Source organism: Archocentrus centrarchus, chromosome 11, assembly GCF_007364275.1.
Source record: "Archocentrus centrarchus isolate MPI-CPG fArcCen1 chromosome 11, fArcCen1, whole genome shotgun sequence".
Classification (NCBI taxonomy): Eukaryota; Metazoa; Chordata; class Actinopteri; order Cichliformes; family Cichlidae; genus Archocentrus; species Archocentrus centrarchus.
In genome coordinates this window covers 22237610-22252989 of record NC_044356.1, presented here as the reverse complement: position 1 = coordinate 22252989, position 15380 = coordinate 22237610, and the positions used below count along the sequence as shown (strand labels likewise).

The 15380-nt window shown below is 41.8% G+C and overlaps 1 protein-coding gene across 1 annotated transcript; it reads right to left on the bottom strand.

Annotated features, from left to right (window-relative positions):
- Positions 1–7519: 7519 nt before the first annotated feature.
- Positions 7520–11219, bottom strand: evx1 (even-skipped homeobox 1). The gene is made up of 3 exons (XM_030741528.1): positions 10608–11219; positions 9510–9745; positions 7520–9035 (listed from the first exon to the last, which is right to left on the bottom strand). Exons 1-3 carry the CDS (start codon positions 10969–10971, stop codon positions 8508–8510), a joined length of 1128 nt encoding a protein of 375 aa, XP_030597388.1. The 5' UTR covers positions 10972–11219; the 3' UTR covers positions 7520–8507.
- Positions 11220–15380: the final 4161 nt, after the last annotated feature.

Here is a 15380-nt window from a genome sequence, read left to right as displayed (position 1 = left end):
AGTGCATGTCTTTGGACTGTGGGAGGAAACCGGAGTACCCGGAGGAAACCCATGCAGACACGGGGAGAACATGCAAACTTTTAAACCCTTATTTAAAAGTTTAAATCCTTAAAATCCTTCTTCTTACAAACAAGGTCTTGAATAATCAGGCCCAACCTTATCTGAAAGACCTCATAGTACCATATCACTCCAATAGAGCACTCTGCTCTCAGACTGCTGGCTTACTTGTGGTTCCTAGGATACTTAAGAGTAGAATGGGAAGCAGAGCCTTCAGCTTTCAGGCCCCTGTTCTGTGGAAGCCAGCTCCCAGTTTGGATTTGGGACACCCTCTCTGCTTTTAAGATTTGGCTTAAAACTTTCCTTTTTGATCAAGCTTATAGTTAGGGCTGGATCAGGTGACCCTGAACGTTCCCTTAGTTGCGCTGCAATGGGGCTCTGCTGGGGAGGTTCCCATGATGCACTGAATATTTCTTCTTCATTCACCTCTTTCACTCTCTTTATACATGACTCTGCATTTAATCATAAATCATTGTTAATCTCTGTCTCTCTTCCACAGTGTGTCTTTTGTCCTGTCTCCCTCTCCTCACCCCCAACCGGTTGTGGCATGACTGCCCCTCCCTGAGCCTGGTTCTGCTGGAGGTTTCCTCCTGTTAAAAGGGAGTTTTTCCTTCCCACTGTTACCAAGTGCTTGTTCATCGGGGGTCATTTGATTGTTGAGTTTTCTCTGTAATTATTATAGGGTCTTTACCTTAAAATATAAACCACCTTGAGGTGACTGTTTGTTGTGATTTGGTACTATATAAATGAAACTGAATTGATTTGAATTGAATTGTGTGTCTCAGTACTCAGGGAGCCCACTCTGTAAATTTACGTGGTCTGCCACATCGTGGCTGAATTGCTGTGGCTTCAAATGCTTCCACTTTGCAATTATACCACTCACAGGGGAGCGTTGAAAATCTGGGAGAAAAGAAATTTCAGGAACTGACTTGTTGCACTGGTGGCATCCTGTTATAGTACCACATTTGTTTAGTGAACCCTTTAGAACGATCCACTCTTTCTCAAATGTTTGTAAAGGCAGACTGCATGGCTAGGTGCTTGATTTTATACACCTGTGGCAAACAGACTGATAATGCCTGAATTCATGGATTGAGAGGTGTGGCCCAATACTTTTGTCCATACAGTGTAGCTAGACAGCAACTAAACCTTTCTTATTTTACAACAAATATAGACAGAAATATTTCTAATAATGGATCCTAAATATCCATTTAATGACTATATGCTAAGGGAGTGAGGTCTGCCAGGTAAAGCTCATGGCCTGACTGGAATTTTGCATGTTATCCACATATTTATTATGATGTCATTACACTGGGTCTCATAGCCTGCAGCACTTTCAAAAGCTAACCTTTTTAAGTTGAGTTAAAATCACCAAACCACAGGTCAGCAGCAGTAAGAGGACAGCACGACTCAGCACTTCACAGTCAGCGTAGGTTGGGGGTTGTGGTGTGTTGAGTCACAAGGTCAGAGAATTGGGAGATGGAGACATGGACAGAAGGGGAAGCCCAGATTCCCCTAGTCCCCCATGAGAGAACCAGTAGACTGGGTGTGACGGTCAAGGGATGGGGGCATAATGAGGATACATCACTGCAGCAATGAGGTACTCTATCACAGGCACACACAACAAGAGACAGGCACACGCAAGCAGGTACACTGTATACTTACTGAGCACAAGCCTCAACAAAGGCCAACATCACACTGATATCTATTGTTCTTATTATGCACAAGACATCAATTAGTCCTCAGTTGCAGCACATTCCCACCATAAGGGACAAAGTTCAGCATTTTGAGTGATGTAAGCCCAGTACGAGTGTGGGAACGCACTTTTCCCTCATACTTGTCACTGGAGTTGGTTGTTTCTCTGGGAAAGAAGGGGAACAACTTTTCCTGTCGCCTTTAGTCACCGCCACTGTCGAGCAGTAAAGCAGCCAGCGTGCAGTAAAATAATGCGAGGTGCGGAGAGAGTTGGACCGATGTGCAAAGCTATTGGCTGCCGAGTGGGTCATAAAATAATAACACTCCATCGTAAAACAAAGTGCTTATTAAATCATTTTAAATAATATTGCACAATGCGGTGCGCTCTGTGAGCGGCTCCACAAAACAAAAAGCTCTCATGGGGAAAGAAGCTGAACAATCAAAAGAAATTTAACAGGCTGATAATCATCGTCACACTGAGGCTTCTGGGAGCCCCCGATGAGCCCAACTTCTACCAGCACCATCAATAAAATGACACTTGGCCATTATGTGGCCATTATTTGGACTTGAAATGACAGTTGTAACCTACATCAGAGGAGTAGTGATGCAGGTCTTCAGCCTTTTCTACATTTCTGACTAGGCCTGTGGTGACAGACTTACACATACAAAAATCAGCAGGTTGTATATTTGATTTTCACGTCTGAAGAAAATGCACTTTTCTCTACACTGGTGACCCATAAACAGACAAATGCAACATTTTTTTTTCCACCATCAGTGCAGAGGAGGGCTTATAAAAACAATAAAGGGGTCGTGATTTCTGTCAGTGAAAGAGAATTTTCTTATGGATCAGTGCAGCATACTAATGATAGGATGTGAACTGGTGCAGCTCAGGAAAACAAACCAGGTTGCATATGCTTATCAAGATGAGAGGGCACATTTGTAACAGAATTATTTCAAGGAAAAATACTTTTTCTGTCTTTTCCTTCCTTTTTAAAAAAAATTATTGCACAACTATATCAAACAATTTGTTGTGCTTGCCAAATGCAAAGACTTTTAAATAAAAATCTCTCATTTTACATTATTATAAAGTACATAAATGTCTCAGTTTATATGGTTGGCAGCTATTCTGCAAAATAAACAGATTCAGTCGTTCCCCCTAAGGATCCAAATCACTACAATACAGGAATAAGAGCTAATGATCTACAGCAGGGCTCTTCAACTCCAGGCCTCGAGGTCCAGTGTCCTGCAGGTTTTAGATGTGTCCCTGATCCAAAACACCTGAATCAAATGGCTGAATTACCTCCTCAGTATGCAGTCAAGTTCTCCATAATCCTGCTAAAGACTTCTATATTTGACTCAGGTGTGTTGAAGCAGAGACACATCTAAAACCTGCAGGACAGGGGCTCTCGAGGCCTGGAGTTGAAGAGCCCTGATCTACAGGTTATAGTACTTCAGTTTTCCCTAGAAGGATGATTTATAAAAGGAGTGGATCACCACTGACAGAAAGGTAAGCCCAATAAAGTCAGATAGATATTCAGATTATTTTAGGATGGCTGTTATGCTGCTGCTGTCTTAATCATAGCTGCTCAATTCAAAATTGTATTTTTTTTTTGTTTGTTTGAATTTGCATTTATTTATTTAAATTTCCTGCTTTTGTGCATGTTCTCTCTCTGTCCTCACATTTACTCTTTGTGCTCTGGTCAACCTCTAGCCTTTGAAGTCAAATATCTTCTTTCTTCAGTTCTTCTCATATAACGGCTTTTCTGTTCCTCCATCAAAATTGGTAACCGTGCCCACTCGTGTCCGCAAATAAGGGTAAATCTCTTTTCTTTGTAAAATTGATTGCAGCAGTACCAACAGTCGTGAATGTTTCTGCTCAATTGATGCAGAGGAAATTGCTCCAGTTGGAGAAAGCACAATTCCTTTTGTACCTGGATAAGATTGGACTGGACTACCTGTGACGTGACTTAAGAATATACGTAGTTTGTATGCATCAGAAAAAAAAAAACATAAAAACTGGGAAAACAATTCAGTTAGAGCTAACACAACCAGACTGTGAAGCATAAGCACGCTAACTCATTGAGCATGCTGTACAAGGGCTGCACGTTCTTGGTTACTGCTAGGTGTGTTTTCTTGCATAGACTGCAGTACTTTATGCGTGTTTTCCACACAGTTCTGCCATGTGTAATCAACTTTAGCTTCTCTACATTTGGAAAATGCAATGACTTCAACCCCACCACCAACACCAATAAACATTAAAAATGAAACACTGATCCCAAGATCACCTCGTCCACCACAACAGCTGTTTGATATGAGATGACACTAAAATCCTTTAGCAACTCTAAACCTTTCATTACAGTTTAATTAGTGGATAATAAAACCTTTCAATAACATATTTACAATTTGCCTCAGCAAACTTTGTCATCAGCCTCACCTTACCAGTACTTCAGCCTCAGGGGATAGATTGTTGCAGCAGAAACTGTGCTTTTCTTGAAGAGTAGGGCTTTCCAGAGGGTTCTCCCAATGGATAAGACTATAATCCATTCAACATTTTGCTAACATAACACACTTGCAGTAACACCTCAAAATGACAGTGATAAGCTATAAAATACAAATTCAACACTTTGAATCAACTTTGGATACTGTGTCTGGGAAAGGCCTCGTGTGGCTGTGAAACTGCTGTCAGTCAACTGTCCAATTATTTTTGAACCTCTGAAAATGGAGGACTGTGTATAAAAATGGCTGTAATTCCTAAACAGTTCAGTTTTGTATTTATTTTTCTTTTGTTAAACCGCATGAATGAATAAATCTGCACTTCAATCACTTGATTGTTTGGTTTAAAATCCACTGTGGTGGTGTACAGAGGCAAAACTACAAAAAAAAAAAATGTATCTTTGTCCAACAAATTATAGACCTAACCGTACGTTTTTGTAAGTCTTGAGTACTTGACTGAAATAAATGGATAAAACCCTGGAATGATAATACTCTGTAATATTTTATAAATGTCCTGCAAAGCTTGGTTTCACTATTTCTTCTGTGCTGCAATTTTGCAGTAATCATAATTCTGTTTGGATGATGTGTAGTGCATCACTTTCATGTCTAATTTTTTTTTTATTCCTTTTGAACCATAGCCCAAACCTACTGTGTTTAAGCCTCTATTAACACCTATAATTGTCTTTATTCCACCCATACAGTTTTAGATTTTCTAACCTCCTCTGTGAAGGGATAGATGCGTCTGTTGGTTGTTTCAGTAACAAAGTTGCTACCTCCCGTAAAGAATATGAATGAATGAATTCCGAACAAGTTGGACTATAGGCGCCAAGACCTGCTTTGCGCTCGCGATGTTTTTTGGGTCAAACAAAAAAGTTTCAGTTATCTGATGTTAAGGAAAGGATATCATTTGACCGATTAATATCCTTTACAGTGGATGTTCTGGTATCTCTCTTGTGACAGTGAGCGCTGTGACGCTGCAAAGAACCGCTGCTACAAAAACCACTGAGTTTATTACACAGGGGACCGATTCTGGTTTGAATCTGCACAGACAACCTGAGAAATGGTTTTGCCACTTAATTTGACCAACTAACGACGAGGATTTAAGGGGATCTTTTGATAGCACTGGATGCGTCCTGCTCTGTTTTACTTGCTCTTCTATGTCACATGAGCACGCAGCAGCCGTTCCATTTTCTTGCTGCACATAGCTGTCTCCGGTGCACCGTAAATAATGTTGATAAAGACGCCGACGAAAACGACTTTCCCGCGTCCCCCGATTGATTTAACGTGACCTCGGTTTCCAAATGATATTGGAAGCCTATTTAAACAGATGAAGGCTCAAATTGTCTTGCTTGTATGCGCATTAATCTCCCATTCATCATCATTACTTGGTGATTGGTCCGTCCACGCCTCCGCCAGCCTCTTGTGTTACGGCAAGGGTCTGTAAATTAGGATGTAATCCAATTTAAACAGCGGTAACAGCAGCCACATATCTTTTTTTTTTTTTGAATTTGCTGTTGGTGGACAGCTGCACTGCACCGCCCCCATCAAAATGCTCTGTGCTGGTTGTGGGAGCTGGGGAGACCTGGGCCAATTCGCACTAATAGGATCTTATAAGGCTGATGTAATCGCTGTTATGTGCACAATCTATGAGCCCATCATATCTTTAAGCTCAGTCACACGCAATCTTCCAGCGATTAAATGGCATGTTGGTGCTGGATTAGGCCACTGAGGATTCAGTCGTATAGTTTATGCGGCGAAGAGATGGAAGTCCATATGTGTGGTTGGGTAAATGTGGTTGTAATTTGCCTCACTTTAATGCGTCATTTTGGCACAGTGTGACTCGGGTTTAGATGGTCGTGTAGTGCTGCTGCTCCTGTTGAAAGTCAGCTCCAAATTTCTCAGACAGTTAAAAACAGAATCCCTCTTTTTTTTAATTTTTTTATGAGACTGCACCTTTTGAATGTTCCGTTAGTCCGACCCGTTCATCTTTAGTTTATGGTACGATTTTATTATGCACCAACTAAAGCAATTTTCCTGCGTGACCCGTGTCCCCATCAGGCTTAAAGACACCGGCTGATAGTTTACATAAATCTGCCTTGTGGTTTCGCCCCGACCCGGGAGGCTTAAACGGTGTATTATTCCAAACATATGCATTTTAATCAGCTCGGTCACACTTACAAGAACTCCAGTTAATATGGCCATCAATCAAACGCGTGTGCGGGAGGGAGTAGGGGGAGAGGGAGGGCTCAACGGTGCGGTTTTTGTGGGTGCAGTAGAGTCTGATTAGGATGTGCCTTTTAACTCAGGAAGCACCAGAGGATTAAAAAAAAAGAAAAAAAAAAAGAAAAGAAAAACTATAGTCAAAAGTCATATTTGGTAACTAATTTGTTATTCTTAGCGTCTGGGTTCACTGGCGGAGATCGCTATGTTTCGGAATAATTCGTTAGAATAAAGCCTGAAGGATATGTCACCTAAAACTGAAGCATTTTTGAAAATAAAATCCTGATGTTCGATTATAACTATAAACGCGCAACTGGCCAGTGTTTTTTGTTTTGTTTTCTTTGTTTGTTTTCTTTTGTTTTGTTTTTTTTTTACTTCAAGGCCCAAGCTAAATACCACACATTTTCTTGCACATCACTGCAATAACTTCTAATCTACGACCTAAAACTCCTTTTAAAGGGTGATTTGTGTGTCTCTCCGCGGGCCGCAGCACTTCGCCAATCCTATTACGCTCTGAAAACTCTTTTAATTTGCGCAGCCCCGGTCAAACGCGGCCAATTAAGACCCCGCTGATTGTTGGCGCTCCTCTCCGAATGATCGATCTTTTTGCATTTCCAATATCTGCAGACAACTAATTCTGTCGCGTCTATTAAGTGGTCGCAGAGAAAATATGAGTGGCGTTAACGGAGCCCGGGGACCACTTAACTGTCACGGTCAATCTAACGGTCCCATCAGGAGGAAATAGGGGGGCTCACTCTGGTGTTTTGACAGCTACCACTTGAGAACAAAATTAGTGTTATTATTGAGGGGAGGCGGTAGGAGTGCTGGACCTGAACCAATTGTGAGTAGAGAGGATTCTTAATACGCTTGAGCCGAACGAAGCAAAATGACCGGGAGGAGAACAAAACTTGCTTGAATCAGTTTTATTCGGTTACCATGAATTAAAGTAACATCTTCATTCGGGACCTTGGCTATTTAAATAAATCAGAAACGCGTATGGATCACTCCTTCGATGCTTTGACAGGATTTATTGCAAATTAAACGTTAAGGACAACCCAACCATAACACAAAAACAACCAACCAAATAAAAAGATTAATAATAAACAAACAAAACAAAATCAGTCACACATTATTCCGTATTCCCACACAAAATGCTAAACTGGCGCCACTGTAACAGTGCAAAGCGAGAAAAAGGTTTGAAAGAAGGCCCATAGGCATAATTTAATCACACTGTCTCTTATATAGTCATGGGTGAAAACAGAAAAAGAAGAGTGTTCGATGGCCTTAAAAATGCTCAGACTTTTTTTTCGCTCATTTTGATTGTCCTCTCTCCATCCTCTTCCTGATCCCTTTCTCCCCTCCCTTCTTCAAACCGTGCGTGCTGTAGTAATCCGTTCCCTTGGCGCCTTGTTACCTTTTGGCAGAAACCTTCCTGGTATTATCATTAATTCAACACTCAAAATTCACCGGGTCTTACATATACATCACTTAATAATAATAATTTTACTAGCATCTGCACATTTCGGCCCGGGCCGTCGAGAGGGCCCCGGTGTGGAGAGTTGACTATAATGAGACGGCCGCGGTCTGTTAACAAATCCCCTTGTTAAAAAGAGAGATGGAAAGCATCATTCTCGCGTAACTAACAATACGTGTAGGCTGATTTGGACGCGTAAAGCGACGACAAGTAATGATCAAAACCTTAACGTCATCAGTCACGGAGATTTAAACGTTTCTCTTGGTGTGTGTACATGTGTTTGTGTGAATGTGTGTGTGTCCACAACCCATATAGAAATCAAATCTGATTTTGTGTCCATGCGGTCATATTTCAGCCTACTCTCTTGGCTCTGTAATGGGATTATTATATTTCAATAACAGGAGATCTTTCGTGCGTCTTATGGCTGAAGATTTTTCTATTCTCCTCAAGTTTAAACTGGCTTTCACTGTTTATATACTGACTGCCCCCTCATGCTGTTTCAGTCCTGATCATATAATATGTTAGGGTTAAAAAGCTTGGGGTAAAGGTTTATGTAGAACAAGAGTTGTTTTTATCTGGTCAGAGGCACTTCTTCCCTCTGGTCCAATGTCACAGATGAGGATTTGCTGAGCACTGAAGGCGTGAAAGTGACAAAAGCGTCAGTCCTGCTTGTTGGGGAGCAAGCGAAGTCCGAGCCGGAGGGCCTGGAGGAGATACCGTTGGGCTGACTGGAGTGACATGCCAAGCAGGAGCACGGGCTTCCTCCGGGACCTAGGCCGTGAGTCGGACCTGGGTACAACGAAGGGTGTCTGAAGGCGCACAGGAGCTCCGGCCTCTGATAGGGATGCGACAGCACCCGGAAACTATCGAGAGAGCGCAGGGGATTTGAAAAAGGGGTGGCAGCAGGAGTTGAGCCAGCCCCGACACCCAGGTGGGAGTAGTAGGGCAGGGGCAGGTGTGATGGAAAGGGGTAAGGCAGGTTCCCCGTGGCCGCCGCGTGGCTCATCATGTAGGTGTAGAAGGCCGGGTCGGCAGGGTGAGGCCAAGTCATGGCCAGCCGCTGGCGTTTGTCTTTCATCCTGCGGTTCTGAAACCACACCTGTGAATGAGACACACTGGGTCAAACATTAACCACCACAGCCTCCAGTGAGCTGAACTGACACAAGCAAGTGCATAGATAGCGTCTGACTTTATTTATTTATTTATTTTTATGCACGCCAACATTTGGATTTGGGTTGTAGAAACGTTAAAATACTTTAATTAATTTTTCTTGTTGATTGCATGGGATTTGACTCTAATCAAACCAAAAATACCAACCTTAAATAAATAAATAAATACATATGATCTGTGTTTATGTAACGCTGCTCCCGCTTTTTTTTTTTTTTTTAATATTTTGATCTTACCTTATGCGATTATTTTCCCTACGATTTCTATATTTCTATCTATTTTATTTACGTGAGCCTGACCGTTTTACACTGCCGTAGCTTTGGTGTACATCGACACAAGCTTACAAAATGTGCGATTATGGTCGAGAGGCCTAATTCAGCTCTGCTTCCCTGAGATGAAATCTTACTTTTATGGTGGTTTCGGGTAGATTTAAGGCGGCCGCAAGTTCGCATCTTCGCGGCCTGGACACATAGTTTTCCCGGTAAAATTCCTTCTCCAGGCGTGCGATCTGCTCCCGCGTGAAAGCTGTTCGGTACCGGCGAATCTGGTCTGCTGCGTAAGACAGAGAGCCCTGACCCGGGACAGTCTTACTCTGCTCGGTACCATTCTCATTTGGGTGGCTTGGAGAATCCCCATTTCGACCTGAACCAAAATAGAGAATAATCATATTTAATTAGATTCAGTAGTAAAATACATACATTTACAATATAAACGGAGCAGAAAGAGACTGAAGCGTTTTATTTATTTCATTCGTTTAATATTAAATAGGACATTATCCCAAGAGTTGGCATTTGAAGACTAGCAGGCTAACTCTATTATTTGTTTCACTTGTGAAAAATAAGAGCCACCCTGACAACTCGCTTAGTTCTTCATTTCGTGGAGTTTTATGCACTTGCTACTATTTTTTTTCTGCAGGCATTTTCTTGGCTCTATTGATTTGATGTGAACAATAATTTCAGTTGGTTAAAAAAATATCAATCGTTAAGCTGTATTGTTGTTATTAGTTTACAATTTTGTCATCTTTTTATTTTGAGACGGCGATTCCAAATTTTTCACATCTTAATATTTATTCATATAAATTTCATATAGGATGATTCATTTCTACAGTAAAGTGAGCAGTGGGTGTTTGCACCTTCAAAGACACTATAAAAGATCCCTATATCACGTTCCCTTCAGATTTTTGCTTAAAGCCCCACATTCTTCCTTGCGCAGTAGCCTATAGGCGCATTTGCAGTACGAGCATCTTATTGTCAAAGTCACTGAGGAAAATGCCTGCTTACGTTGTGGGTGTCACCTCAACGTTTGCAGCCACTGTGGTCACTTGACAGAACAGCTGTGCAGCACCGACTGCAGCTACACTATTTAAACCTGAAGCAGACACTGGACGCATTTCACGGAACAGAAATCTTACATTTTCTGTTTCATTCTACAGTGCTGACATATTTATTGCCTTTGTCGTCTTTAGCACAAACCTGCAATCGTGCAGCACCCAAACACAGCCTACCTTTAGCTGTTGGGTAGTCCATGCTTTCAGGCGTGCAGCTGACATCAATTTCCTCATAAAAGTCCGACTCTGTGTCTGAGCTGCTGCCGTCTTTGTGGTGATGGTCAGTCTGGTGCCTCTCTCCGGAGGAAGACGTGCCAACTGGCCTCACGTCGGCGCACAAATTCCTCCGTGCGCTCTCCTCCACCACCGGGTCGCTCCTGTCCCGGGAGTAGGGCGCACCGCCTGTGCTCAGACAACCCCTGTGGCCCGGCTTCCCTTGCGGTTCTCGCGCAGGGCTTCCTATGGCTTCCGACAAATTAGAGCCGTTCTTGCCAAGCTGGCCTCCCTCTGCCAGCATCACCATCTCCTCTCTGCTTTCCATCACAAGCACGACTTAAAAACCTCCACTTCGCGGCAAGCCGTCAAAGCCAAGGAGATGACTCTCAGGTTGGAGGGGTGTGTGCGTGCGTGTGTGCAGCGGGGATGGCGGTGGGTGGGAGATTGCGTCCTAAAGAGAAGGAGAGGCTTCTGGAAAAGAGGGGATGCAATCCGGTCTGAACCTGAGAGAAGACCGCTTCAGAGTGCGGAGAGGGAGCTCTGGGAGGGATCACCATTTACCCTCTCTCTCTCTCTTTCTTCAGAGCTGTCATTCTTAATGGCCCAGTCCTCATGATGGTCCCCCCTGATGACGACACGCATTGACTGGTAAACAGAAAGAGCGACGGCAGCGGCGAGAGGGGGGTGGGAGGTGTCAGAGGGCACGAGAGACAGCAGAAATAAAAAGGGTTATCTACACAGGATATATAGAATTTAAATATTTATCTATCTGTGGTGTTGAAATATGCTTTAATCGATCATTATTATTATTATTATTATTATTATTATTATTATTTGTATATATGACATTTGCAAAATACTTGGTTTTTCATAGTATATCAGCATATTTGAATTACTGATAAGGCTTACTAAAGTGCCCCCCCCCCCCCCCCCCCCATAAAATCAATCACCAATTAAAATACAGTTTTTTTCAATTTTTAAATAAACATCAAAATTGTTTTTACGCACATATAACTAATTACCACAAGGTCATTTAATACCAATACTACCAAGTTACAATATGTACTTTCATTTAATCCACCCTTCTCGCTCGTCTATCGCTATCTTGTGACTGCTATCCTCATCTTAACTGAAATCAAGTCAAGTCTTCAAAGGTCAAGTCTTGTGGTCAGAGTTTAGATAAAAAGGCAATTAGACATGAAAAACATCAGCAAAGGTTGAACCAAAACCATTCTCAACACTTTATTTGTACCTAAACAAGTTAGAAATCCAGACATTATGATTTCCATAGCTCATTTGTATGAACATGTGTGTATAGTTGGTTTCTAATCAATATTAAATTGAAATTAAATGTTCTATCATTTGAACAAGGAAAAAATATCATGATGTGATGCTTTGTGCTCTTATACAGGCAATGGCCGTTTTTTTTTTCCCAGTCCCAAGACGTGGAGTCTTTCAGTAAAAAATCAGCGAATGGTGGTAAAAGAAGAACTAGCCTGCTTTAAACAGGGCTTGTAGTTCCTGTTTAGAAGAGGTCACAGTTTATCTTTCCGTGCCTCCAAGGCGTAAAGACATGTTCCCGACACTGATCGTGGCCAAAGTATTTACACAGCTCCGCCAAATTAAGTTTTTTTAAAGTTAATGTGATTATTTCTGAACTCCACGCCTCTCCAGCCTTATGAGGCTGACCGAGGCTCTATCAAAATATTCCGTTCTGGTGCTTTAACTGAAAACAACCATACAACCTGGGGACAGCGTTCAAACGTCAACATACTGTTTAGGTAATGTTTTAAAGAGCCGAGGCTCGTAACTTCCTTAATCACGTTCCTGTTAAACATCTTACTCCACTTTGTCCAGGTAGGTGATAACAGAGGCACCTGCCCACATCGAAATTCACAATTTTAAATTGCAAGGGCCAAGAAAATATGTGGATGTATATCATGTGTCACAGATAGGCGGTGTCATGTGGTCTCATACAGAGGAGAGTGGCAAACTGTGGGGTTCCAACACCCTCTGCTGTCCTTGTGCGCCCTCGCCTGTCCGAAAGAGAGAAAAGGCCCCGAGCAGCAGTCACCCCTCCCCCAGAGCGGCGTCTGAGAAGTGAGGGAAATTCCTTTGGCTTTCTTGCCCGACTCTTTCATCTGAAAAAAAAAAAAAAAGAAACCTCCCTCCCCTTTCAAAGAGTAGCAAAGGGGGGAGATGGGAGACTATCTATCTATCTATCTATCTATCTATCTATCTATCTATCTATCTATCTATCTATCTATCTATCTATCTATCTATCTATCTATCTATCTATCTATCTATCTATCTATCTATCTATCTATCTATCTATCTATCTATCTATCTATCTATCTATCTATCTATCTATCTATCGAGTTTAGCTGACCTAAAACGTACAATCACGCTGCGGAGTTAAAGATCAACTTGAAGTTGTTAACCACAGAATGACAAAATTGCACTGGAGTGCTGAAGGAACTTGTCGGCCGAAAAATGTGAAAATATAAATCTGAGTCATAGAGGGAAGGACAGAAGGAACTTATTGGATTTCATTATTTCATTTTGTTTAGAGCGTGTAAGATTATGTACTTATTTATTTATTTTTTTGTACTTATTATGCAGTTTTGTTTTGTTTTTCGTGTAGTTTATCCCGTATGTGTTTGCAAGATAAAGTGTACAGGAGGATAGTATTTTGGTTCAACAGAGAATGCAAAGGCAGTTTTTGGAGTTTTACTTTTGTTTTTGAAATCACAAACGCCGGTCATCATGTTGGTTAAGCGCCAAAAGATGTTAAATGTCCCATTGCTCTGCTACTTGCTGGGTATTATGTAATGGGTCGTGGCCAGGGCAGATAGGATCTTGTGATCACACAGAGATAACGCTTCGAATATACTTTTGCGCAACACAGGAACGACCTTGTGCGTTTACAGTAGTGTCACTTATATTGTGTGTAGTTGAGATAGTGAAGGACACCGGATGGGTTTGGAGAGCTTGTTGACTGTGGACCGCGGTTTCCTCATTTACATAAAGAAATTACCTTAGTATGGAATGCAGTTATTTTATTTTAAATGAACATTTGGTCCACATTCTTGTAACAGAAGTGCAGAAAACTGGACTGGAGTGTCTAGTTTTGCAGGGGAAGATCAAAGAGTGGGGAGCGCCCCCCACGGCAGACACTGCAGAATGCGCCCCTTGGTTTTACTAGCCAGCCCAACTTGAACTTGACCATGGAGCCTGCGCAGTATGCATGTAATCCAATCCTCGGGCCTGGCAGTGCAGATCTGTCAGAATGTTTGCTTTTAGTACAAAATGTGCTTCGGTGTGCGATCGAAATTCGGGATTAGTTTGGTGGGTGTTCAGCATGCCGCTCGCTTAGGTGTACTGAGTTTCACACAAGGAACCTGGAAGAAAAATAACAATGTAGCTTCTCCTCACTATGGTGGCCCCTCCCGTCTCCGTTGCTTCAACTTGGCCTTGAAACGGGATGACGCAGCTACCAGAGAGTTAACTCGTTGACCTCGGAGCGAAACGAGTCCTGATGACTATACAGCTGGAAATCTCTACGCTGTAAGAATCTCTTTTATCGCACTTCCCTGCTCCATCCTGCACACCCTCCGCTATTACAAGAAGGGCTTAGCGAGCCACTGAGATCAGGCCTGTATTACCCAATTAAAAGGGAAAACATGATGGGCTATGGCTTATCCTTCAGTTTAGCAGCAGCAGCAGTAGCAGCAGGGCGACGCACCAGGTGCAAAGCCCCGATATTTCACAAGAGTGCATGCGATTCTTTAGTCTGGTATGTGGGTCCCTGACATCTTTGAGAAAGGTGATATTTACAAGTCTGCCTGGTTGCAAATGTTTTATTTTTTTATTTTTAGAGCGTGCTGCTGTCATCAGTTCCACTGCATGCTCATGCACCTCTGTTCTCTTTGTGTTCTCCACTAATTTTAGCCAGTAGTAATGAGAACCATGAGCTGCTGCTGGCCAGATAATTCTATTCTCATTTCTACCCCCAATTTTCAGGGGTTTTACAACAACTGCCGTTCAACGTAATGATGTGTGGATGCAAAGTAATATTCAAACAGGCATCCCGTTGATTTACATGTAATTGAAGGCGTGTGACAGCTTCCACAGTGACTAAGCTCAGTGTTTTAGAATTGTAGTTTTTCCAATGTCAGTATAGACTTGTATGGTTAAGTTGCGGCCTTTACCGCACCTCAGTTAACTAATAAAAATAGGCGTACATAACTAGCGGGCGCTAGTAGTTTGAATCAACGATTGTACTTTTTTGTGTAGTTGTTTGGCTTCATCCTGTGAAGTAATGTTTTTAATTTCTATTATAAAAGTGTTTGCCCAATAAATTACACGTCTAAGGGTCTTTAACAAATAATAATAATAATAATAATAACAATAAAATTATTGCAACTGCACATCTAAATCATGAACGTCACATTTTACAGACCAGTTTCCTGCTAATGCCTTCAATAAACGGAAATTTAATAATAATCATTTTTTTTAAACCTTTATTATCAGGTAGAAAATCACAACAGAGAATTATTAGGTGCGTTTAAAAGCATGAGATTTATTTGATTTCTGAAGTAACGAAATGGAACAATTCAATTGCAGCAGCTCTACATTCAGGCAACATTTTAAAACAGATGACCTGCTTCATTCCTTTTTTTTTTTTCTTTTAAAAACGCCTTCAAGTTCCAAAAAGAAAACAGAAACGCTTTA